Below are 25,519 nucleotides of genomic sequence, written 5' to 3' on the forward strand. Positions count from 1 at the left end.
AAGAAAATAATTGTAGCAGCCAGGGGTGGTGGCTCACACCTATAATTCCAGCACTTTGGGAGGCCAAGGTGGGCGGATCACTTGTGGTCAGGAGTTTGAGACCAACCTGGCCAACATGATGAAACCCTGTCTCTACTAAAAATACGAAAATTAGCCAGGCATGGTGGTACATGCCTGTAGTCCCAGCTACTCGGGAGGCTGAGGCAGGAGAATTGCTTGAACTCAGGAGGCGGAGGTTGCAGTGAGCCGAGATTGCGCCACTGCACTCCAGCCTGGGTGACAGAGAGACTACATATCAAAAAAAATTTTTTTTTTTCTTTAAAATCTTTGTGTAAGTTTTGAACATTTCTAGTTAGGTTTATTTCTAGGTATTTGAGGTTTGCTTTGATATCCCATCTCATGAATAGGGATCTGTTTATTTTTCTATTATATTCTGCTACTTGTATTAGTTTTCTATTGCTGGTATGACAAGTTACTACAAATTTAGTGGCAGAGAATAACATGAGGGTTGGGTGCAGTGGCTGACATTTGTAATCCAGCACTTTGGGAGGCCGAGGTGGGAGCCCAGGAGTTTGAGCCCAACCTGGGCAACATAGAGATGCTGTCTCTACAAAAAAATTAAAATAAATGAAAAATAAGCCGGACATGGTGGCCTGTGCCTCTGGTCCCAGCTACTCGAGAGACTGAGGCAGGGAAATCACTTGAGCTCAGGAGGTCGAGGCTGCAGGGAGCCATGATCAGGCCACTGTGCTCCAGCCTGGGTGACAGAGCAAGATACTGTCTCAAAAAACAAAACAAAACAAAACAAAAACAAAAAGCAACATGAATTTAGTGTCTTATAGTTCTGGAGGTCAGAAGTGTGAAGTGTTTCACTAAGCTGAAATCAAGATGTCAGCAGGCCTGTGTTTCTTCAGGGATGGGGGGGATCTAAGGGAGAATCTATTTCCATGCCCTTTCCAGTTTCTAGATCCTGCCTGTACTCCTTGGCTTGTGGCTCCATCCTCCATATTTAAAGTTCATCAGTTTAACCTCACGTCTGTTCTTGAATCTTCTCTCTAACTCTTCTTGTTGCCCTCTTATAAGGATCTTTGTAATCACATTGAGCCCATCTGGACAATTCAGGATAATCTCACTGTCTTAGTCACCCCTGCAAAGTGTTTCTGCCGTGTAAGGTAACATACAGGTTCCAGGGACTAGGATGTAGACATGCTGGTGGGGGATGGGAGTCATTATTTAGGCTACCATACGTGTTCTTGAAGATAGATAGAAAATGATCAGCTTTTGTGTGTTGCCTTTCTATTATTTTCAAACAGTTTCATATTTGATTAGTTGAGTCTCAGATTTACTGGCAGTTGCATCATTTGTTCCACTTTCTGGCATTTATAGCTCATTTTTTTTTCTTGTCTTCTTCTGCATTGTCTAGAATCTCTTGAATATTCAAGGCTCAGTAACAGCTACAAGACCAGACATCCTTGTATTGTTCTTAACTTTACTAGAAATTGCTTAATTGTTTTACTACTGAGTGTAGTGGTTTCTTATAAACCCTATTAAACTAAGGAGTTTCTGTCAAATGAAGTCCTAGCTCACTAAGATTTCAAGTTAACAGAGTATATTAAATGTATTAATAGTTCCAATTATAAAAGTAACCACATGGTTTCTCTCTTTTAACCTATTAATAGCTTTTCCAATAATGATCCTCTCTGTATTCTGGGAATAAATCTTCTTTGGTCATAGTGTATTGTTCTTTGAATGTACTACTGACTTCTTTTTGCTAATATTTTATTTTGGATTTTTGTATTTATATTAACAAGTGAATTTGGCATAGGATGTTTAGTGATTGGCTGTGCCATCCTGCACATATTGGGCATTGTGGATTATTTAGTCATATTAAATGATACGGGGAGCCTTCCACCTTTTTGTATAGTCTAGAACTCTTTAAATACTATTGGAGTTATTTGTATTTTGAAAGTTTCAGAAGTGTAACTTTGGACCACTACTACTAATCTCCAAACCTGTCTCTACCCAGCTGTGGGGCTGCATTACCTGGAATCATCAGTACTCCTTCTGTTCCTTATCACCAGTTCATCTTTGCCTCCTGTTCCCTACCTGCTCTGTGTTGCAATATTTGAGGTACAGCTTGTGACCTACGCAGGATTTCTCTGTGTCAAGCTGCCCAATCCACAGAGAGGGGTCATGTCTACCAACTTGGCTTCATTTGTAGGAACCTGTCAGGCCAGGGGGTTACAAAATACAGCCTTACCTTTCATGAGACCTTCCTTTTTTTCAGGTAATTTGGGAGTTGTCTGTATCACTCGTTAATCATGCCAGTGTTCCTGTGAAACTTCTTAGCGAGTCTCCTCTATTATTTCCACTTTAGGGACAGAGATCATTTTGAAGGAAGTAACCTCTGATGTCAGGGTTTTGAGTAAACAGTCTTTCTTGACTACTGGAGGAGGGGTGTACCTCTACATTAAACTGTATCAGATCTGAACTGTCTTTTAGATTGATTACCATGAAACTGAGCAGAGGACAAGAAATACTTCTTTGCTCGCAAGAGATAAGGAAGACCAAACCAAGAGAATCCCATCACCTCCTATTCTTTTCTTCATGAAAAACCTGATTGCTTGAAAGCACTTTTTTCAGTTCCTCAAGGAGCAATTCTCTGCTGAAATGTTGCTCTCAGCTCAGAATTTCAAACCGACACTTATTTGTATAAATGAGGATATACAAGGTCCAGGACAAAGAGTTACAATTTTAGCTTAGTAAGCCAAGGAAGTTTGCAGTAAATAAACTCAAATAATTTTTTTTTTCCTTTTTCTTTTTTTTTTTTTTGAGACAGATTCTCACTCTGTCACCCAGGCTGGAGTGCAGTGGCACGATCTCTGCTCACTGCAACCTCTGCCTCCCAGGTTTGAGCAATTCTTCAGTCTCCCAAGTATCTGGGACTACAGGCGCACACCACCACGCCCAGCTAATTGTTGTATTTTTAGTAGAAGGGGTTTGTTTCATTATGTTGGCCAGGCTGGTCTCGAACTCCTGGTCTCAAGCGATCTGCCTGCCTCAGCCTCCCAAAGTGCTGGGATAACAGGCATGAGCCACTGCGCCTGGCCCACTCAAAATAATTCTTAAGAGGGGTCCTCCGATTAGGTATCTTTGAATCTGAAATCTTTCATCAAGACTGAGTTTACCTAAATATAAAAGTGGCATTTCGGCCGGGCGTGGTGGCTCAAGCCTGTAATCCCAGCACTTTGGGAGGCCGAGACGGGTGGATCACGAGGTCAGGAGATTGAGACCATCCTGGCTAACATGGTGAAACCCTGTCTCTACTAAAAAATACAAAAAACTAGCCAGGTGAGGTGGCGGGCGCCTGTAGTCCCAGCTGCTGGGAGGCTGAGGCAGGAGAGTGGCGTGAACCTGGGAGGCGGAGCTTGCAGTGAGCTGAGATCCGGCCACTGCACTCCAGTCTGGGCGACAGAGCGAGACTCTGTCTCAAAAAAAAAAAGTGGCATTTCTTTGAGACTGCTACAACTAATTTCTAAAGTAAAATACTGTTGAACTCATCTTATGCTAACACTTATCCTTGGAAAATGGCTCAGTTAAAAGGTAGTATTTTTTCTATAGAGTGTAAATTGATTTCTCGTTTCTTTTCCGTTGCAGTAAAACAGACCATCAGTAACATTTCAGGATTTAATGAAACCTGCTTGAGATGGAGAAGCATCAAGACAGCTGATATGGAGGAGATGTATTTAGTAAGTGACTGAAAGTTACTGTATTTATAGATGGTTGTCTTATGTGGGAGGCTTAAAAATACCCACAAACCTAAAAATCTACTTCTATAACTATCATTATCAATAGACGATTTACTGTGGCAATTGCATCCAGAAGCAAGAAGATGGCCACTTCTGCATATTTAAAGACAGAAACTTTTGGCTGGGCGCAGTGGCTCACACTTGTAATCCCAGCACTTTGAGAGGCCGAGGCAGGTGGATCACTTGAGGCCAGGAGTTCAAGACCAGCCTGGTCAACATGGTGAAACTCTGTCTCTACAAAAAATATAAAACTTAGCCGAGCGTAGTGGCGCATGACTGTAATCCCAGCTACTCAGGCTGAGGCAGGAGGATCGCTTGAACCCGAGAGGTGGAGGTTGCCGTTAGCCAAGATTGCGCCACTGAACCCCAGCCTGGGTGACGGAGCAAGACTTTGTCTCAAAAAAAAAAAAAAGAAACCTTGGGGAGAGATGAGACAGCCATGAGAATTTCTTCTTTTCTTTTTCGTTTTCAACATTTGAAATTTATTTTTGTTTTTAAAAATTATATAACTTTTAGGTTCAGCAGTATGGGTACAGTTTTATTATATAGGTCTACTGTGTGGGGGCCACCAAGCCTGGCCTGAGGTTTCACGGAGGTTTGGTGTATAGATTATTTTGTCACCCGGGTAATAAGCATAGTGCCCAATAGGTATTTTTCTCTGATCCTCTATCTCCTTCCATCCTTCACCCTCAAGTAGGCCCCAGAATTCCCCTCTTTGTGTCCATGTGTTCTCATTTTTTTAGAGACAGGGTCTCGCTTTGTCACTCACACTGGGGTGCGGTGGCATGATCATAATTCACTGCAGCTTTGAACTCCTGGGTTCAAGTGATCCTCCTGCCTCAGTCTCCTGAGTAGCTGGAACTACAGGTGTGCACCACCACGCCTGGCTAAGTTTTTAATTTTTTTGTAGAGACGCGGTATCATTATATTTCTCAGGCTGGTCTCAAACCCCTGGCCTCAATCAATTTTCCTGCCTCAGCCTCCAAGTGTTGGAATTTCTGGCATGAGCCACCACGCCTGGCCGAGAATTTCTTTGTGCTCCTATATTGGTGCTGTTGATGCTCAGGCAGTGTCCATGGAAGGAGTCCTGTGGCTTATGCATGTGTGTCTGTGTCCTTATCAGTGTCTCTGACCAGGGTCTGGATGTGTTGCCTAGAGAGCCAAGAGGAACTTTTGAGGCTCGATGTGGTCGTGAGTAAGAAAGGGAAGGACTGGCTGGGCACAGTGGCTCACACCTATAATGCCAGCACTTTGGGAGGTTGAGGCGGGTGGATCACTTGAGGTCAGGAGTTTGAGACCAGCCTGGCCAACATGGTGAAACCCTGTCTCTACTAAAAATACAAAAATTAGCCAGACACGGTACACGGGCCTGTAATCCCAGCTACTTGCGGGGCTGAGACAGGAAAATTGCTTGAACCCGGGAGACAGAGGTTGCAGTGAGCCGAGATTGTGCCATTTCACTCCAGCCTGGGTGACAGAACGAGACTCCGTCTCAAAAAAAAAAGGAGGGGGGGAAAGACTGGCATGAGCTTCTACTACAAGAAATTAAGTAAGAACAAAAGGGTGTCTCTTGGTCAAAGTGTCAGGGTGGTAAAGGAAAGGGTAGGGTCACCAGAAGCGGGCAGGCAGAGGAGAAAAACCCTTCTCAGGTTTTACCAGACCAGCTATGAGTATCCTAATTTAGGTCCTGCTTAGTTTGGATTTCTAGGAAAATGTTCTTGTCCTTGCTCCTGCCGTTTTGCCAATAGACTTTCTTGTTGGGTATGTGCACTGTATGTGTGAGAACAAGAAGGAGAAAGTTGCCAGTATTGGGACCTCAGCCTTTTGTGTGTTTTTATTTAAAAATATATTTATTATACAAATAATATTTTAAGTACAGTATTTATAGTATTGCAACTCTAATATTTGCTTACTGCTGCATTTCACCTTTTGAAGAAACATTAGAGTCTAGAGAGAGAGAGAGAGGAAGAAAGCTTATGAAAACAGAAAGGGGTTGGGCGTGGTGGCTCACGCCTATAATCCCAGCACTTTGGGATTCGAGGCGGGCAGATCACTTGAGCTCAGGAGTTTGAGACCAGGCTGGGCAACATGGCAAAACCCTGTCTTTACAAAACATACAAAAATTGGCTGGATGTGGTGGCACGCATCTGTGGTCCCAGCTACGTGGGAGGCTGAGGAGGGAGGATCACTTGAGCCTGGGAGGTTGAGGCTGCAGTGAGCCGAGATGGTGCCACTGTACTCCAGCATGGGTGACAGAGTGAGGCCCCCATCTTAAAAAGAAAAAGAAAAGAAAAGAAAGAAAGAAAAGGGGGAGGTTTCAAGACATCTAAAGCCCTTTAAGCTTTCACCCAGTGAGCTTTTTTATGTTTCAGTTCCACATTTGGGGCCAGAGATGGTATCAGAAGGAGTTTGCCCAGGAAATGACCTTTAATATCAGTAGCAGCAGCCGAGATCCCGAGGTGTGCTTGGACCTGCATCCGGGTACTGACTACAATGTCAGTCTCCGGGCTCTGTCTTCGGAACTTCCTGTGGTCATCTCACTGACAACCCAGATAACAGGTAAATCTTGAATAACAGCATTTGGATTAACGAAGTTACCACAGAATTGTTCATAGGTCCTGATAAAGAGGAACACTGTTGCTTTTTATCATTATATAATGAACTTTAACAGGGAGAGGAGGAAGGACATGGAATTGGAGAGGTGCCTTAAGTCGCTTACAACTGTGACTGTTATGTTTTATTCTTTTTTCTTTTTTTGAGGCAGGGTCTTGCTGTCTCCCAGGCTGGGGTGCAGAGGCACGATCATGGCTCACTGCAGCCTTGACCTGGGTTTAAATGATCCTCCCGCCTCAGCCTCGTGAGTAGCTGGGATTATAGGTGTATACGCCATCATGCCTAGCTAATTTCTGTATTTTTTGTAGAGACGGGTTTCACTATGTTGCCCAGGCTGCTCTCGAACTCCTGGGCTCAAGCAATCCGCCTGCCTCGGCCTCCCAAAGTGCTGGGATTACAGGCATGATCCACTGCATCCAGCCTGTTACGTTTTATTCTTTTTTTTTTTTTTTTTTTTGAGACGGAGTCTCGCTCTGTCGCCCAGGCTGGAGTGCTGTGGCCGGATCTCAGCTCACTGCAAGCTCCGCCTCCCGGATTCACGCCATTCTCCTGCCTCAGCCTCCCGAGTAGCTGGGACTACAGGCACCCGCCACCTCACCGGGCTAATTTTTTATATTTTTTAGTAGAGACGGGGTTTCACCGTGTTAGCCAGGATGGTCTGGATCTCCTGACCTCGTGATCCGCCCGTCTCGGCCTCCCAAAGTGCTGGGACGTTTTATTCTTAAAAAGATACCTGATAACCACAGGGGAGGTCTACGGGGCAGGGGAGGGGAAGATACCTTAAACAAAATGTAACATTGATGAAATGTGAGTGGTGTGTCCATGGTGTTGGTTATATACCTTCTGGATATTTAAAGCATTTAAAATACTTCATACTTAAACAAAAGACGCTTGTGGCTGTTTCTTTCTCAGTAATATTTAGTTGGCATCCTGTTGCAAGTGCTTTGAGAGGCGCAGTGGCTCACACCTATAATCCCAGCACTTTGGGAAGCTGAGGAGGGTGGATCACATGAGATTAGGAGTTTGAGACCAGCCTGGCCGACATGGTGAAACCCCATCACTACTAAAAAATACAAAAATCAGCTGGGCGTGGTGTCAGGTGCCTGTAATCCCAGCTACTCGGAAGGCTGAGGCAGGATAATTGCTTGAGCCTGGGAGGTGGAGGTTGTGGCCAGCCGAGATCGCACTGCAGCCTAGGCAACAAGAGCAAAACTCCATCTCAAAAAAAAAAAAAAAAAAAAAAGGTAGATTACTATCAGGGGACAATGATTGCAGTCCTCTTGCTATAGGGCCCCACTAAATTCACTTTCCACTCATTTTCTCCTCCCTCTTCACATCTGTGACCCCCACTTCATACATGCTCTGAGCAAATACTAAGCGTATTAGCTTCTTGATTCTTATTTCACTGAGAAATTAGAAGTAGTCAGGTGAGGACTTCCCACCCTCAGCCCTGCTGTTCCTCCCTGCATCCCCTGTTCTGCCTCCCCGCCTGTCCCTGCTCCGGTGTAAGGCTGCCATCCCCTCAACTTGTGCATTAGATCCCATCCCTTCTTCCCTGATCAGCACTTCCCCTCAATACAGAATTATCCTCAGCATTACCTAGCATGTCTCCCTTATTAATGAAAAGAAAGAAAAAATGAACAGACCTTCTTTGAGCCCGTATTTTCTTCAGCTACTTTGCCTTCTTTCTGCCCCTTTCTATGAAAACTCCTTGAAAGAAATGGCTGTTCTGTAGGCTCTACATCCCTACCTTCTTTTCCCGCTTTCACTCATCCCACATAGGAAACATACATCTTCATTGCTTTACTGAAAGGCTCTTTGTTTCATCACCGTCTTGCCAAATCCAATGGCCAGTTTTGTTCTTATCTGATTTTCTCCATAGCGTTGACACTCCCTCCCTCGAAAACCCCTCTCCCTTGGTTTTGGTTCCTTCTGCCTTGCTGTCCCCTCTCAGTCTTCTTTGCTAGCTCCGTCTTCTTTTATGACCCCTCTTCAGCCTCCTTTCTTCATTATCTACCTTTTCTGCTTAGGTAATCTCAACCCATCTCATGGCTGTAAATATTACCTATATGCAGAGGATTTCCAAAGACCAACTTCTAGTCCCAGCCTCTCCTTTGAGCACCAGACTCATATATCCACCCATCTTCTACACATGTCCTATTGAACATCGAATAGGCAAATCAAATGGAACTTGTGATTTCTCACCTCTGCCCTTATCCCCAAATCTATTTCCACCCAGGCTTCTCTGTCTCTGACCAGTTATTCTCCGTCTGTTATTGGCTTTCCTATTCACCCAATTGTTTAGGCCAAAACCAAGTCTCAACTAGTTCTATGCTATCCCCAAATTTCTCATCTGTCAACAAGCCCTGTTGGCTTGCTGTCTGAAATATATTCTGAATTCAACCACTTCTCCCAACCTGTGCCTTTTCCACAACTACCCTAATCCAAGACAGCAACCTCTTGCTTCTCCCTGACCTTCTTGCAGTTCCTTAAATGGGTCAAAGTTTTTCCAGCCTCCAGACTTTTCCATCTGCAGTTCATACTTCCCGGGACACTGTCAACATATGGCTTCTCCACAGTTGTTCAGGTGCCTGCTCAACTGCCATCACCAGCCTCCACGCTATGACTCTGTATCTACTTACCCTGCTTAAATTTCTTCATAGAGCTTCATATTAATAAAAAATATGAATTATTAGTTTTTAGTTTTTAAAGATAGGGTCTCACTCTGTCACCCAGGCTGGAGTGCAGTGGTGCAATCATAACTCACTGCAGCCTTGAGCCCTTGGGCTGTAGCAATCCTTCTGCCTCAGCCTCCTGAGTAGCTGGGAGTACAGGTGCATGTAACCATGCCTGGTTAGTTACAAAAGGGTTTTTTGTTTTTTTTTTTCTGTAGCAATGAGGTTCTCCCTATGTTGCCTAGGCTGGTCTTGAACTTCTGGCCTCAAGTGATCCTCCCATCTCGCCTCCCAAAGTGTTGAGATTATAGGCACGAGTCTCTGTGCCCAGCCTAGAGCTTGTTTTCTGAAAACCTTTTTTTTGTTTGTTTGTTTTCTTTCTCTCCCACTAAAATAGGAGCTTCTTGAAGACAGTGATTTTTGTCTGTATGTTTTACATTAAATTCTCAGCAAGTAAGATTGGTACTGATAGATAGCATAACAGCCCAAAATTTTAAAATAACAGCCAGTGGGTCGTATTGGTATTGAGGAGATGTCTGGTTAGGCAATGAAATCTTGCTACCAAAAAGAATTCCCCACATTTTGGGCTGGAGAGACAAGTGGTATTCAGTTTGGGCATTTCTTTCTGTGGTGACTTACTAAAATGAATAGCGATTCCATCTCCATTTCCTACTCTGTGGTCTTTATCATGTTTGGATGCTGTGCTTTTCTGGTTTGAAGGACCATTGCATATTTTTTTGAGTTAAGGGGAGGGAGTTTCATTTTGATGAGACACTTACTCCTACCTTGTTTTGTAGGCTGAATAGAGCTTTAGTGGCTCAAGTTCCCTCTCTCTGTGCTCATGGCCACCAGGGGACATTGTTGAGCTGTTTAATGTTCATTGAGATGACTATTTTCCAACTCTAACCATGTTAAAGGATTTGTAATTTTAAAAAAGCACAAAAAAATCAAGTTGCTTAGATCTTATGAAAGAGTTAAAAAAAAAAAAACAAAAACCAACCCCTTTCTTTTATACAAGGAGGAAAAAAGAAAAGCTTACTTATTGATGTGAAGAGATACTCATGGTTGCCTAAGATGTGTGTGGCCTTATTTCGGTAAAATCATGAAATTTGAATTTTGGCAGAAATGTTAGGCTGAGGATTTGGGTCTGGACAATGTAGCTGCTCATTTCCCAGAAGGAAAGAGAGTGGAATTTCCCTTCTGAGTATCTTACATTAAATCTTACTGATGGGAACAGGATATAAACAAGTGCTTTAAATACATTGCTGACCTCAGAGGACAGTGAAGGTTCTAGGAATGTTGAGGGACAGAAGCAAGTGTTTCGGTGAATGCAGGAAAGCAGAGGCTGGCAAGGGGGTGGGTGAGATGGAGCTGTGGCCTCACGGTGTTTCTGACTCTTGGCTGATAGGCTGCAGATGGCACATCGAACGGAATTCTTCAGGATAGCCCCACAGCACATATCCCCTTTAGGACAGGGCGAGGAACAAAGTTGCATCCTTTTTTTTTTTTGAGACAGAATTTTGCTTTGTTGCCCGGGCTGGAGTGCAGTGGCACGATCTCGGCTCACTGCAACTTCCACCTCCTGAGTTCAAGTGATTCTTATGTCTCAGCCTCCCAAGTAGCTGGGATTACAGGTGTGTGCCACCACGCCTGGCTAATTTTGTATATTTAGTAGAGATGGGGTTTCACCATGTTGACCAGGCTGATCTTGAACTCCTGGCCTTAAGTGATCTGCCCACCTTGGCCTCCCAAAGTGCTGGGATCACAGGTGTGAGCCACTGCACTGGCTTCCTTCCCTTCCTTTCCCTTTTCCTTTCTTTTTTTGAGACAGAGTCTTTCTCTGTTGTCCAGGCTCTGTTGCCTAGGCTTGCTCTGTTGCTCACACAGTGGTATGATCTCGGCTCACTGCAACCTCCATCTCCCAGGTTCAAGTGATTCTCATGCCTCAACCTCCCAAGTAGTGGGGATTACAGGCACACACCACCAGGCCCGTCTAATTTTAAAAATATATTTTTAGTAGAGATGAGGTTTTGCCATGTTGTCCAGGCTGATCTCAAACTCCTGACCTCAAGTGATCTGCCTGCCTTAGCCTCTCAAAGTGCTGGGATTGCAGGCATGAGCCACTGCCCAACTGAGTATGCTATTTTCTTGCTAAGTCTAAAAGCTTGTAGGCAACATTTTCTTATAGGGAGAGAGAGAGAAAGAGGAAACCAGAGAAAGAAGAGAGAGGATGATGGGGGTGTTTGGGGGGGAGGGGAAGAGAGAGAAAGAGTGAGCGTGAGAAAGCCAATACATACATAAATGTGGAGATAAACCAGACCACTTGTCTTATACAACGTGGTGATCATTTGAGATGGAATGTTTATTATGGAACCAAGCATGCTGGAGGAGCAAAAAGAAGAAAAGATGAAAAGGAAATTATTTATTCCCATGTCTTCAGTACCAAGGCTGGCAACTTCTTTGAGAAATTTCCCGTCTCTCATTGTATTCATAACAAGAAAAAGGAAAGTACTTTTTCAGATGGCTAGGAAAACAATGGAAAGCACAGGTGTGTCCCAGGCATTTATCAGATTGTCACTTTATCAGAGAGGTCCAGCCAGGACTGCCCTGATCCTCCCTGTCCCTGCCTCTGACACTGCCCTCCTCGGTGGGATATCCTCAGGGAAGACTGTGCAGGACCAGGTCTCTTGGTTTCTTTTACCGAGACTGCTCTTTCATGCCATACTCTTGTCCTCAGTGAGAAATGCATCTCCCCTGGCTGGTTCCAGGGTGCCACACTTATCCCTGGGTGGCTCCCTGGCTCCCAGTGGACTGAAGCTGCACCACAGGTCAGCAGAGGGACTGGCCTTCATGCCAGCTGTTTTCCTTTCCGAGTCTTCCATGGACACAGGCTCTTTTGATATCTGGAACCCTAACATTAGGTCACGCAAGGAAAGGCACGTTTGCCCTTCCATGCTTCCATGGTCCACCTAGTTCTCTCATTCCCAGAAATCTCCCAACTGCTTTCTAGCTTCAAAACAAACCCCAAGTCCCCATGTAAATGGCTGTGTGGGGATGGGTGTCTCCCAGACCCTCTTGCTACCAGCACCTGAATCCCGGCCAATGTTGGCTTTTATAAAACGTGCATGAGAAGGTTTTCTTAGATCAGAAGCCTGGAAATCAGAGTTTGTGTGTGTGTTGGGAGTAGGGAAGGGGGATGCTGAGATGTAACCATTTAATTTAGCAAATATTTATTTACTTACTTGTATTTGTTAAAAATGAGATGGGTTGGCCAGGCGCGGTGGCTCATGCCTGTAATCCCATCCCAGCACTTTTGGAAGCTGAGGTAGGTGAGTTCGAGACCAGCCTGGCCAACATGGTGAAACCTAATCTCTACTAAAAATACAAAAATTAGCTGGGTGTGGTGGTGGGTGCTTGTAATCCCACCTACCTGGGAGGCTGAGGCAGGAGAATCTCCTGAAGCCAGGAGGTAGAGGTTGCAGTGAGCCGAGATTGTGCCAGTGCAATCCAGCCTGGACAACAGAGCAAGACTCTGTCTCAAAAAAAAAAAAAAAAAAAAAAATGCCGGGCGCGGTGGCTCAAGCCTGTAATCCCAGCACTTTGGGAGGCCGAGACGGGTGGATCGCGAGGTCAGGAGATCGAGAACATCCTGGCTAACACGGTGAAACCCCGTCTCTACTAAAAATACAAAAACTAGCCGGGCGAGGTGGCGGGCGCCTGTAGTCCCAGCTACTCGGGAGGCTGAGGCAGGAGAATGGCGTGAATCCAGGAGGCGGAGCTTGCAGTGAGCTGAGATCCAGCCACTGTACTCCAGCCTGGGCGACAGAGCGAGACTCCGTCTCAAAAAAAAAAAAAAAAGGAAAAAAAGAAAAGAAAAGAAAGAAAGAAAAAAGAGATGTCTTGAGAAGCCACTAGCAAATATTTTTCGATTGGTTATGTACAAAGACCTGTGCTGCCTACTGAGGATGTACAGATGAAAAGAAATTGGTTTCTTCTCCTTGGGAGGTCAAGTCTCATAACTTTATTGATAGAGAAGATCTATCTAGCTGATGACTTGTGGTGGAAGCTACTGTTTTTTCTGTTGCCTCCAATTTTAATTTACCATGCTTTGGATGGGATGATATATCTGGAGAGGTGCCTGAGGATTAGAAAAGAACCATCATGGTGTGTTTATTTTTCTACCTACTTTTTATTATAGAAAATTCAGAAAAGTAGCATTGTACTGGGTTTTTGGGCAGTGGAGTTGTATTTTAATTCAATTGTTTGTGTTTACTTGAAGTTTGTAGTACAAAGTTGGATACGTTGCTGAGTTTTGATGCAGATAAAATTTTCTTCCATTTTTGGTTCTTTTTGTTCATTTTGATGGGTTTTACATGGAGAAATTTTAACACATTTGTACTTACACTACTCTTTTTCTTTGGTTGATTTAATAGTTTACCTTCATTAGTGATATTAATCTTTTGATAAATATTATAAATTCCTACTCCAAGGCTATTTCCTCTTTTATTTTCTTTTCAATTTTTTTTTTTTTTTTGAGACTGAGTTTCATTATGTTGCCCTGGCTGGAGTGCAGTGGCCGATCTCGGCACACTGCAACCTCTGCCTCCTGGGTTCAAGCTATTTTTCTGCCTCAGCCTCCCAAGTAGCTGGGACTACAGGCATGTGCCACCACGCCCGGCTAGTTTTTGTATTTTTAGTAGAGATGGGGTTTCACCATGTTGGCCAGGCTGATCTCAAACTCCTGACCTCAGATGATCCACCTACCTTGGCCTCCCAAAGTGCCAGGATTACAGGCATGAGCCACTGTGCCAGGCCTTTTCAATATTTTTTGACATTTAAACATTTAAAATTTTTATGTAATAAATTCTATTGATGCCTTTATAGTTTCTGCCTCTGGTCATGACAAGAAAAGCCTTTCTCACTCTGAAATCAGATTAATTCTTATTCTCTAATATTTTCTTATCCTTCTTACTAGTGTTTCTTTTTGCATTTATTTTATTTGTTCTCTTTATTTTTATTAAAAAAATTTTTTTAGACATAGTGGTTTCACTCTATCACCCAGGCTGGAGTGCTGTGGCACAATCAATCATAGCTTACTGCATCCTCAAACTCCTGGGCTCAAGCAGTCCTCCTGCCTCAGCCTCCCAAGTAGCCGAGACTACAGGTGCATACCATCACACCCTGCTAATTTTTTACTTTTTGTAAAGATGAAGTCTTACTATGTTGCCCAGACTGGTCTCAAACTCCTGGGCCCAAGCAATCATTTCTGCCTAGGCCTCCCAAAAAGCTAGGATTATAGGTGGGAGTCACTGCACCTGACCTGCTTTTTTGAGCTTAAAATTTAGGTTCAGGCTGGGCACAGTGGCTCATTCCTGTAAGTCCAGCGCTCTGGGAGGCTGAGGAGAGAGGACTGCTTGAGTCCAGGAGTTCAAAGCTGCAGGGAACTATGATCATGGCAGTGCACTCCAGCCTGGGCGACACAGTGAGATCCCTTTTCTGGAAAAAAAAAAAAAAAACAGCAAAACACAAAAACCCCTCCAAAAAACCACTTAGGTTCATTTGGAATTTATTCTGATGTCTGATATAAGGCTAAATTTACATGGTAATTTTTCTCCCCAGCTGTAAGTCAGTTCCCTATCACCTTTGGAAATACTGACCATCCACGCCACCTGGTACATTTCTTTGGGTCTATTTCTAGACTGTCTAGACTGCTTTATCTGTCCTGTGCGTGCTTTGCTATTTCAATTGTTGTAATTTTATGATACATTTAATTTTTTTTTTTTTGCAGAGTAAATTCTCCTTCATTACTTTTCCCCACATTTCCCCCCATGTGGGAATTTCTTTTGTCATTTGCCTCTGGCAGAGGATGGATATTCCTGACATCCGAGAATGGTACTGAAGGTCTCTGTTCTGGTTCCTCTCCCATCTCACACACCCAGGGTGAAAGAGCTGTACTTTCCAGCACAGGCAGGACCCGTTTCTTGCCTGGGGTCTAATTCAGTTTAAATCAGTAACGAGGCTGATGGAAAGGAGAGCAGGTCTGACCAGGACATCAGTTTGGGAGACAAGGAAGAGCACCTTGGAAAATTCAGCTGAAAGTCAAGTTTGTTTCGCCTTAAAATGTGACTGAGAACCAGCCTGATGAGACTTAGGCTTGTATGTTGGAGAGAAAAAGTAGACTGTTTAAAATATAAGGCAGGGGCCGGGCATGGTGGCTCATGCCTATAATCCCAGCACTTTGGGAGGCAGAGGCAGGTGGAATCACCTGAGGTCAGGAGTTTGGGACCAGCCTGGCCAACATGGTGAAACCCTGTCTCTACTAAAAATACAAAAATTGACCGGGTGTGGTGGTGCATGCCTGTAATCCCAGCTACTTGGGAGGCTGTGGCAGGAGAATTGCTTGAGCCTGGGAGGCGGAGGCTGTAGTGAGCTGAGACCGCACCGTTGCACTCCAGCCTGGGCGACAAGAGCTAAACTCAGTCTCGAAAAGCAAAAACAAAAACAGAAAACAAAAAATAAAATATAAGGTGGGGAGGCCTTAGGCAAACAGAGCAGAAAATGGTCTCAAAGTCACATGTTGATTGAACCAGATGACCGTGGTGCCTTGAAAGCTGTGACCCTAGATTGGGAACGAGCAACATCACCTGGACCAAGTAGGGGGATGGCCTTCCTGCTCTGTCTGCAGTGGCCTCTTCTGAGCTCAGTGAGCACTTTGTTCTGCTGCTCCTGGGTGGTTTTAAAATGTTAGCCAAGAGATTAGAGGAACTAGAATTATTACTCTTGGAGAAGAACAAAGAGGAGTAACTTAAAAGAGCCGGTGTAGGCGGGGTGGGCGGGCGGGGGACTGCGCGGAGTTGTGACACAGAAAAGAGTAACCAGTTAATCTCCACCTGGGCTGAGAAGTGGAAATACGTAATAAAAAACGTTAATTTTACTGTGACAACAAAACATCACAAGTGAAAGGGCATTTCAGTGATAGCAAAGGGCCTGAGGGCAGTTAGATCTCAAAGGGAAGGGGTACGTTCCCAGGGGACATGTGGGGGCTTTTCCTCTCTCCTCCATCACTGCCACAGGAATCCAGCTGTTGTCTTCTCAGCTGTATCCTAAGGACTCTCTCTCTGGACTGCTCTTGAAAATAGCATAGACCCTCATTTCAACAAATGAGTGATGTGAGGCCTAGACTCTAAGCAGAGGCTTTTCCAGGTGACCTCCTGGGGCACCTGGCAATCCCACAGATTTAGAAAAGACATGATCTATGTTGCAGTGTCTAAGAGACCCTGGGAGAAATTCTAGACTTAATACCGTTTCATAAAGGCCACAAAGTTCTCTTACTCTTCCACCTGGTCTTAAAGCCTGGGTTTCTCGGTGGTCCGCCCTTGGCCCCCATCTCTCCTCAGATACACCGTCTCCCTGGTGGCCAGGTTCACTCCTCCCCGTGAGCTGCCTCTGTATCTCCACCACGGGGTTTGCTCCTAGGCTTCAGACCTATGTTTCTAACAGCTTGCTGGAGGATTCCTTACACACTTCAGCCTGAACAGACCTAGAAGCGAGCTGCTTCTCGTCTTCCCCAAGACTTGGTAAATGACGTCACCACTGACTTGGTTGCCAGATTCCTGCCGTCTCTCCCCTGAGCAAGGCTTCCATTTGTCCCCTCTTCTCCATTCTCTGTGCTCTCACTTGCAGCAGACCTCAAGCACTTCCCACCTAGATTATTGGACAACCTGTGTTTTTGGCCTTTTTCTGTTCATCCTTCGATCAGCTCTCTAAATTGTATTTTTGTGCAGATCTGCTAAAATTTTTTTTTTCTTTTTGAGACAGGGTCTAGCTGTTGCCCAGGCTGGAGTGAAGTGGTGCAATCTTGGCTCACTGCAACCTCCGCCTCCCGGGCTCAAGTAATCCTCCCATCTCGGCCTCCTAAGTAGCTGGGATCACAGGTGCACACCACCGTGCCTGGCTAATTTTAAAAATTTTTTGTAGAGGCAAGGTTTCACCATGTTGCCCAAGCCAATCTTGAACTCTTGGCCTCAAACAACCTGCCTGCCTCAACCTCCCAGAGTGCTGGGATTACAGGCATGAGCCACTGCACCCAGCCTGCTAAAAATCTTTAAATGGCTTCTCATTACTTTCAGAACCTCAGATCTCTCAGATCTGACCCACACCTACCCCTCTAACTTGACCACCTACTTCTACTCTGCCAGACCTCAACCTTTCAGCCAGGGACTCCGTGTAGTTCTGTCCCTCCCTGCCGCCACCTCATGCCTCTGAAGATGTCAGTTTCCGTGTTTGATAGGCTCAGCTCCCTGCCTTCAGTTGGATGTTGCTCCTCACATCCACAGCACTCTGTGTATAACTCCATCACAGCTCTGACCGCTACCTTTACAAAACTGTCTTCATGATTATACTCCAAGCTCCTGGAAAGCAGAAACCATGTCTTCCATGCTTGTCTCCCCCAGCCTAGCACAGAGCCTGGGCAGAGGTGGCTAATGGGTGTTTGTTGAATGCAGATATATGAATAATATATATGGTAGTGCTTTAACAACTGTAAAGGTCCAGGCAGGTCTAAGTTTTTATTTATTATAATTTGAGATTGAGGGTTTCTACCCCAAAGCTATTTTCTAATCTGGTAAATACAGTCTTGAGAATCTATTTTGGCCTCAGAGTCCTTCAGTTCATAGTGGCAGGGTTTAGGGCTAGGGTGGGGGGATGGGGGGAGGCATTCATACATATATTTTTAATATATCTTTCTCTTTCCTTCCATCATGCCCTTCCTCCCTTGCCCTACTGAGCTGATGCAGTGATAGACTTTGAAGGACGGGTGATTTAGTCCAGGGTCTAAAGGGAGTTCTTAAGGCAGTTCGTCCTGCTGTCCTCACGTCTCCACCACTCAAGCAGTTTAGGATGTGCCTGGAATTCACAGCAATTCTTCTTACACAAATGCATAAGGACCGCTTCCCTACTGTGTCCACTTGGCCTAGCACCAGAATTCCTGCCAGTACACAGCTGAGGGTTCTGCCCTTCCACAGAATACTAAGGCGCTGGATGCATTCTATAGTCAGGGCTCTTTTGGTTGCAAGGGACAGAAACCCAACTCCAACCAGCTTAAGCAGGTGGAATTTGTGGGATCACAGAACTGGGAAGGCCAAGGATGGATCTCGCTTGGAGACAGCAAGCTCTAGCCACACGTGATGTCACCATAGCCCCGTTGCTCTTCCAGCCATGAGGCCCTCTTTCTGCCAAACTCTTCCAGCCAGACTTTGAAGGATGGACATTGTACTGTTGGCCTACCTGGTACTTACAGCTACAATCTAAGAAGAAGAATAAAACCCTCCAATCTTCTAGGCCTGGCATGGTGGCTCATGCCTGTAATCCCAGCACTTTGGGTAGATCACCTGAGGTCAGGAGTTTGAGATCAGCCTGGCCCACATGGTGAAACGCCATCTCTACTAAAAATACAAAAATTAGCTGAGCGTGGTGGTGCTTGCCTGTAATCCCAGCTACTCAGGATGTTGAGGTAGGAGAATCGCTTGAACCTGGGAGACAGAGATTGCAGTGAGCCAAGACTGTGCCACTGTACTCCAGCCTGGGTGACAGAGCAAGACTCCATCTCAAAAAAAAAAAAAAAAACAACAACAACAAAACAAATAAATAACAAGAACAAAAAGCCTCCAATCTCCTACAGTTAAACAGATTGCTCTTTTTGAGCCATCTTCTGACTGGGGAATGGCAATCCATGATCCCTGGGCCCTGGGTTGGTGGGGTTTTGGAGTACTGGGAATGCTGGCCCCATAAGAACCATGTGGGAAGGAGAATGGCCGCTCTCCACAGAAAAAGGGATGCTGAGCACATACATATAAAGTATGTAGCATATGAAAAGACAACGTGTACGAACTTGGAGAATCTCAGGCACAGGGTGTCCCATCTTTGGGAGTTTTGCAATTACAGGGTTGCAGCTTTCCGTGGTCTCTTCCAGGTTTGTTTTCTTTCAAGCCCGTGTTCATTCGGCAGAATGCCTCTCCAGCCCTGACTTAGGGACACTGCCTCTTTTGCCTGGCTTCTGTTGCCACCCTCTGTCCTGTGAGGAACCCTCTTTCTATATCACAAGTCACAGTCCCCTGAATGGCATTTCCTATGTGCTCAAGTTGGGAAGGAGCTAAATCTGTCCCTATGACCTCCCTCCTGGGGTCATTTCTGAGTTTTTTCTTTTCTATTCATCCCTTCCCTTTGAACCTGCTAATTAAGAGATATTTGTTGTTTGACACCCCCAGGACCCCCAAGTTCTGTTCCTTATGGTCTCAGGATGGGGATGGCACAGAGGTCTCTCATTCCTCAGGGATTTGTAATTCCAGGTTTCTCCTTCTAGGTCATGGTTTAATCTCAGGCAAAGTGAACACAAGCATTGTCATAGCCTGGCAATGTAGCAAAGGAGACTTTGGAGTCAAATTACCCTGAGTCCCACACTTGGCTTGGCTGGCCGTCTTCTAGTGGTGTGACTCAGCTGGCCTGAGCCTTGATTTCCTCGCTGATAAGATAGAGGCGATTGTCATGCAGCGCTGCTGTGAGGACTTGTTGAAACAGCAGAGGCAAAGTTCCTAGCATAGAATTGGCAACTAGTAGCTCAAGTGATATTATACAGGTGCCAACAGGTGCTGAGGGCTGCTGTGTTCCAGGCACTGTTTTATTCCCTTTACTTGTGTTGACTCATTAACTATTATTGTTAATCATTATTAATTGGCTCATTAATTCCCTCAGAGGTAGAAGTTGCTTTTACCCCTATTTAACAGATGAGGCTGCTGGAGCTGTAAGTGATAGAACCAGGATAGCAACCCAAATCCTGTGTTCCTACCCACTACATCATACTATCTCTGCAGTTTAACTGTAGTCTAGCTTCTCTGATGTGAGCCACACTGGGTAAACCTCTAACTCTGCAGTAATTGTGGCAAGTGGATCATTTTCTTGGAGTTGATGGGTTTGTAAAATCTTTGGGTATTCAATGTTTTTATTTTTATTTTTTGAGACGGAGTCTCGCTTTTTTGCCCAGGCTGGAGTGCAGTGGCATGATCTCCGCTCACTTCAACCTCCGCTCCCAGCTTCAAGCGGTCCTCCTGCCTCAGACTCCCAAGTAGCTGGGATTACAGGGGTGTGCCACCATGCCTGGCTAATTTTCGTGTTTTTTAATAGAGACAGGATTTCACCATGTTGCCCAGACTAGTCTCGAACTCCTGACCTCAAGTGATGCGCCCACCTCTGCCTCCCAAAGTGCTGAGATTATAGGCATGAGCCACTGTCCCTGGCCAGTGTTTTTAAAGTAGAGTTTGTTAATTCACTCAAAGCTAATGGAAATTTGCCAGATCAATTGGTAGAACCAAATCTTCAAGATACTCCAAGGTGAATGAGAGAGGTGTGTAGCAGAGCATGAGTTCAAATTCTGACTCTACTACTTGCTAATTGGTGTGGCCTTTGGACAAGTAACAGTCTCTCATGTATCAATTTCCTCATCTATAAAATGAGTTTTTCTAAGATAATAACTGTACTTGTTCCACCTCTGAGTTTAGGGAAATTGAAGAAGATACATAAACGTTAGAGAGGGATCAAAGTAATCAGTTTTATTGCTGGTAAAACTGGTTTGGGTCTGAGGCTTCTTTTGTTTTTTTTTTGAGACAGAGTCTCACTCTGTCACCCAGGCTGGAGTGCAGTGGCATGATCTCGGCTCACTGCAACCTCCGCCTGCCCAGTTCAAGTGATTCTCCTGCTTCTGCCTCCCGAGTAGCTGGGATTACAGGCGTGCGCTACCAGTCCCGGCTAATTTTTGCATCTTTAATAGCGACAGGGTCTCACCGTGTTGGCAAGGCTGGTCTCAAACTCCTGGCCTCAGGTGATCTGCCTGTCTTGGCCTCCCAAAGTGCTGAGATTACAGGTGTGAGCCACTGCACCTGGCCAAAATGAAGCTTCTTGAACTTCCTCCCACACCTACACTTTGTGCCCCACCTGTGGGGAAGTTGAAGCTATAGTGCAGTGGTCCCCAACCTTGTTGGCACCAGGGACTGGTTTCATCAGAGACAATTTTTCCACAGACTGGGGTGGGTAGGGAGATGGTTTTGGGATAAAATTGTTCCACCTCAGATCATCAGGCATTAGAGTCTCATAAGGAGTGAGCAACCTAGATACCTTGTATGCACAGTTCACGATAGGGTTCATGCTCTTATGAGAAACTAATGCTGCCACTGAGCTGACAGGAGGTGGAGCTCAGGTGGGAATGCTTGTCCACCTGCTGCTCACCTCCTGCTGTGTGGCCTGGTTCTTAACAGGCCACAGACTGGTACTGGTCCACCACCTGGGGGTGGGAACCCTGGCTATAGGGCAAATGTAGAACAGGCTTCAGGCTTACCTTGACTCAGGTTTGCCTACAGATGGACAGTGGGACTAGGAGGTGGGAAATCACCTGTTCTGCCTTCAGGCAGCCCCCACCTCACAAAAAAAAAAAAAAAAGAAAGAAAAAAGAAAGAAAAATAAAAAAAATAAGGATGGGGCCACATGGGAGCTAGCTGTTTCACAAATCACAGGGATGGATAGAAGGCCAGGTGGAAGCTCTTTTCCTAATACTTTGGAGAGGGAAGAAGTTCCTACTTTGCATGGGTAGGAACCCCAAGAGAGGGAGCTTCTGCACCTTGCTTCTATAAACATCATCCACTTGGTAGCCCTGTTGAGATTAAGTAAGATGAGGCATATGTAGAACACCTCTAATGTGAATGGTTAGTGCCCAGTATGTCTTACTTAGCGTGTTACCCACAAGGCAGAATGGCAGTTAGCACATTTATACCGTGACTAACTACCAGTGAGGTGCAAGAACGCTGGTATCAGCCAGTCAGTGTAGTTTCCTCCTGATGGAAAACCTATTTGGGAAATCTTGTTGCTGGGGGCGTGAAAGTAAGGACAGAGAGCTCTGTAATTCTAAAGGATATAGAAGGCTGATGTGGTGGTCTTCTCTGCCAAGTAGGAATCTACCCATCAAGCAAACTGTAATGCCCACCACATCTATCCTCTGCCAGTGCCACAGTATACTCATCACATCTTTTTATTGTGGCAAAATACACATCACATAAAATGTGCCATTTTAACATCTTGAAGCACACAGTTTATTGGCATGTTGTGCAACCATCACCACTGTGTATTTCCAAGATTTTTTCATCACCCCAAGGAGAACCTCTGTGACCATTAAGCAACATGTTCCCATTCCCTACATGCCCCTTCCACCCCCAGCAACCTCTTCTTTCTCTGTGAATTTGTCTATGTTAGATTTTTCATCTAAGTGGAATGGTACAGAATCTGTCCTTTTGTGCTGGGGTATTTCACTTAGCATGGTCATCCACATTGTGGCATGTACAGAATAGGCTCCTTGCTTCTGAAATTAAAACTTTCCTTTTAATAGCCCTCACGAGGCCCTCTTTTGTCCTGCTTTTTACTTGTTCCGATCACACCCCTTTTCTTCTTTTCAACATGTTTTCAGAGCCTCCCCTGCCGGAAGTAGAATTTTTTATGGTGCACGGAGGACCCCTACCACGCCTCAGACTGAGGAAAGCCAAGGAGAAAAATGGACCAATCAGGTCAGTAGCTGTCCTTTCTCGACGGTTGCCCGGTGATCCCCACGGAGTGATTTGGAAACTTTGATTTTGGTGAGGAGAAGACTTCTGTGTTGGTGGCTGTACTTGGGTTGTTAGAACAATGCAGCTGGGGCCTCTTTTGTTTCCTTGGGTACAGAGTGGCGTTTAATCCCAACCAGCATCCTTTCTAATGGAGAGAGAGATTTCTTTTTTTTTTTTTCTTTGAGATGGAGTCTTACTCTCGTCACTCAGGCTGGAATACAGTGTTGCGATCTCAGCTCACTGCAATCTCCACCTCCTGAGTTCAAGTGATTCTCCTTCCTCTGCCTCCTGAGTAGCTGGGATTACAGGCGTGCGCCACCACGCCTGGATAATTTTTGTATTTTCAGTAGAGACAAGGTTTTGCCATGTTGGCCAGGCTGGTCTGGAACTCCTGACCTCAGGTGATCCACCCACCTCGACTTCCCAAAGTGCTAGGACTATAGGCGTGAGCCACCGCCCCTGGCCACATAGAGAGACTGCTAAAGGACCACATATACAAGCATTTGGGCGGTTTAGCTCAAGAAATTAAATCCATTCCTTTGGTCTCTGGGCAAGCATGGGTTGCGTGCTTAGGACATGTCAGGACTGTCTTTTGCACTCATGTCTCATAGTATATCCTTTATGGATGGGGGGTCAGGGGCATCATTTCATTTCTCAAAGGCAGAATATGTTGCCCTGTATGTAAGGTTGATCTTGCGGGGTGTGCAGTGGTGTCTGAAAAGATCATTTAGGTAAATCTGTCTTTTCTTGCATTGAGTTATGGGCAAGACACTATGTAATTAATGACTGCTTCTGGGATTCCAGATGGCGTTAGGATGGAATTGATTTACCTCAGTTGGAGGACTACACTGTGTTCAGTTAAATGTTTTATTTGCAAAGGTCACGGCAGGATTAGGAAAGTAGCATCAGTCCCTTTTTTAGAGAGGAAGATCGAGGTTGGAGTGGAGAGATGAACAGTGCGCTCACAGCACCAGGTCAAGGAGCTGAAAATGTACATGGCCTCACCAACCTTGCCTTTGTCTCTCCTGACCCTTCAGTAAAATCAAGGTTAAAAAAAAAAGTGAGATGTTATAAAATTACAAAAAAGAAAGTCTGGTGATATTATCTGTATATCCATTTATAATAAAACTTAGGGTTTTCCTGCTTTTATATTCATTTAAATTCACTAAATGTGCAAAGATCTCTCCAGGGATGGACATTGTATAAATTGTTCTGATTCTTGACAAATTACCAGAAGGCATTGTCATTCTGTCATTATAAAGAGAACAGAAGTTGTGAGGTCACTTCCTGAGAGCATTTGCAAGAACAAATGTGATATTTATGTCAAATAATGACATAATGCAAAAAGAAAAGCCAAATGACAGCTTACCTTTGTGGCTATATGCCGGCCAGCGCCTCCAAAACAGGAAGTGGAGATCTGTGAGTCATTCAAGGGAGTGTGGTAGTGAAAAAGAGGAGAAAAGTCTTTCCAGAACAGTCATATTCCAAATAGCCACAGTTGCTGCTCTAACGTCACATGGCTAATTACCAGCAGACAGGGTGGTTTCCTAAGCCTGACTACCTGGTTTGAGCTGAGGGGTAGCGGCTTTGCCAGTGTGTGAGACAGGCCTGAGTCTGCTCTGTGCATGGTTTAGGGACAGTGTCTTGGGGTACATAATGGAGCAAGGTCCCTGGGACCAAGCCTCTCCTGAGCTTGCTGATGTTAGGCAGAGGATGGAGCCTGTTGCTGGGGTGCCTTAATGCTCGTGTCTCCCACACCTGCCAGATGATAGGAATCACCTGGGGGCTTTATCGGCGATACAAATTCCCAGACTCTACTCCTAGAGATTTTGATTCAGTAGGTCTGGGATGAGGTCGGGGAATTTGTATAATAATCAGGCAACACAGGTGATTACGATCAGGCTAATTGGGAAGCTGCTTCATACTCTGTCAGAGATGCCTCTAGTGAGCAATGTAGAGAACCAAATGGGCACAGGTGAGCCTTGACCACCACCACCTGCATGGAAAGATGAGCGGGATTTGCAGATGTACTTATGGACAGCATGGAGGTGCTGCAACATTTACTGTCTTACCTGCGGCTATGACACAGGGATGTCTTCAAGTCTCGGGGCAAGTTTGTTGTTACAGGTGTTCCCCATAGGCAGTGGATGCTTAATAAATGTTTACTGGTGGTGACAACTTATTGCCCTGCAGGTTTTACTTTGTCTCTTTTGTAGAAAGCCCTTGGCTGAAAGTGAGCCAAGACTTTATGAAAATCAGGACGCTTGGCCAGGCACGGTGGCTCACGCCTGTAATCCCAGCACTTTGGGAGGCAGAGGCAGGCAGATCACTTGAGGTCAGGAGTTCAAGACCAGCCTGGCCAACATGGTGGAACCGCATCTCTCCTAAAAGTACAAAAACAAATTAGCCGGGCATAGTGGCGAGTGCCTGTAATCCCAGCTACTCAGGAGGCTGAAGCAGAAGAATCGCTTGAACCTGGGAGGCAAAGGTTGTAGTGAGCTGAGATCACACCGCTGTGCTCCAGCCTGGGCAGCAGAGCAAGACTCCCTCCTAAAAAAAAAAAAAAGAAAAAGAAAAAAAAGAAAAGAAAAGAAAGAAAATCAGTGCCCCAAGGATACCTAGGATGTCTGGGAACCTAGTGGGGGGAGACTTTCCATATCCAACACCCACTGTGGAGGTGGGCTCCCTCTTCTTAATCTCGTGATTCATGGGCTCTTAGGAAGCGGGAGATAGGGCATTTGGTATGTGAAGCAGGAAGTTCGGATTTACTGGTAAAATAGAA

The 25,519-nt window shown here is 45.2% G+C and overlaps 1 protein-coding gene across 7 annotated transcripts in view; it reads left to right on the plus strand.

Annotated features, from left to right (window-relative positions):
• SUSD1 (sushi domain containing 1) overlaps window positions 1–25,519 on the plus strand; it is a 143,226-nt gene that overhangs the window by 99,387 nt on the left and 18,320 nt on the right. For 6 of the 7 annotated variants that reach the window (XM_033237818.1, XM_033237812.1, XM_033237814.1 and 3 more), the window contains 3 exons: window positions 3,658–3,749; window positions 6,182–6,368; window positions 22,602–22,698. In XM_033237818.1, the coding sequence (XP_033093709.1) occupies window positions 3,658–3,749; window positions 6,182–6,368; window positions 22,602–22,698 (376 nt within the window). The remainder of the gene's footprint in view (window positions 1–3,657; window positions 3,750–6,181; window positions 6,369–22,601; window positions 22,699–25,519) is intronic. The other variant, XM_033237815.1, reaches the window with a different exon arrangement.

The sequence above is a fragment of the Trachypithecus francoisi genome, unplaced genomic scaffold (genome assembly GCF_009764315.1).
Source record: "Trachypithecus francoisi isolate TF-2019V2 unplaced genomic scaffold, Tfra_2.0 Lachesis_group16, whole genome shotgun sequence".
Classification (NCBI taxonomy): Eukaryota; Metazoa; Chordata; class Mammalia; order Primates; family Cercopithecidae; genus Trachypithecus; species Trachypithecus francoisi.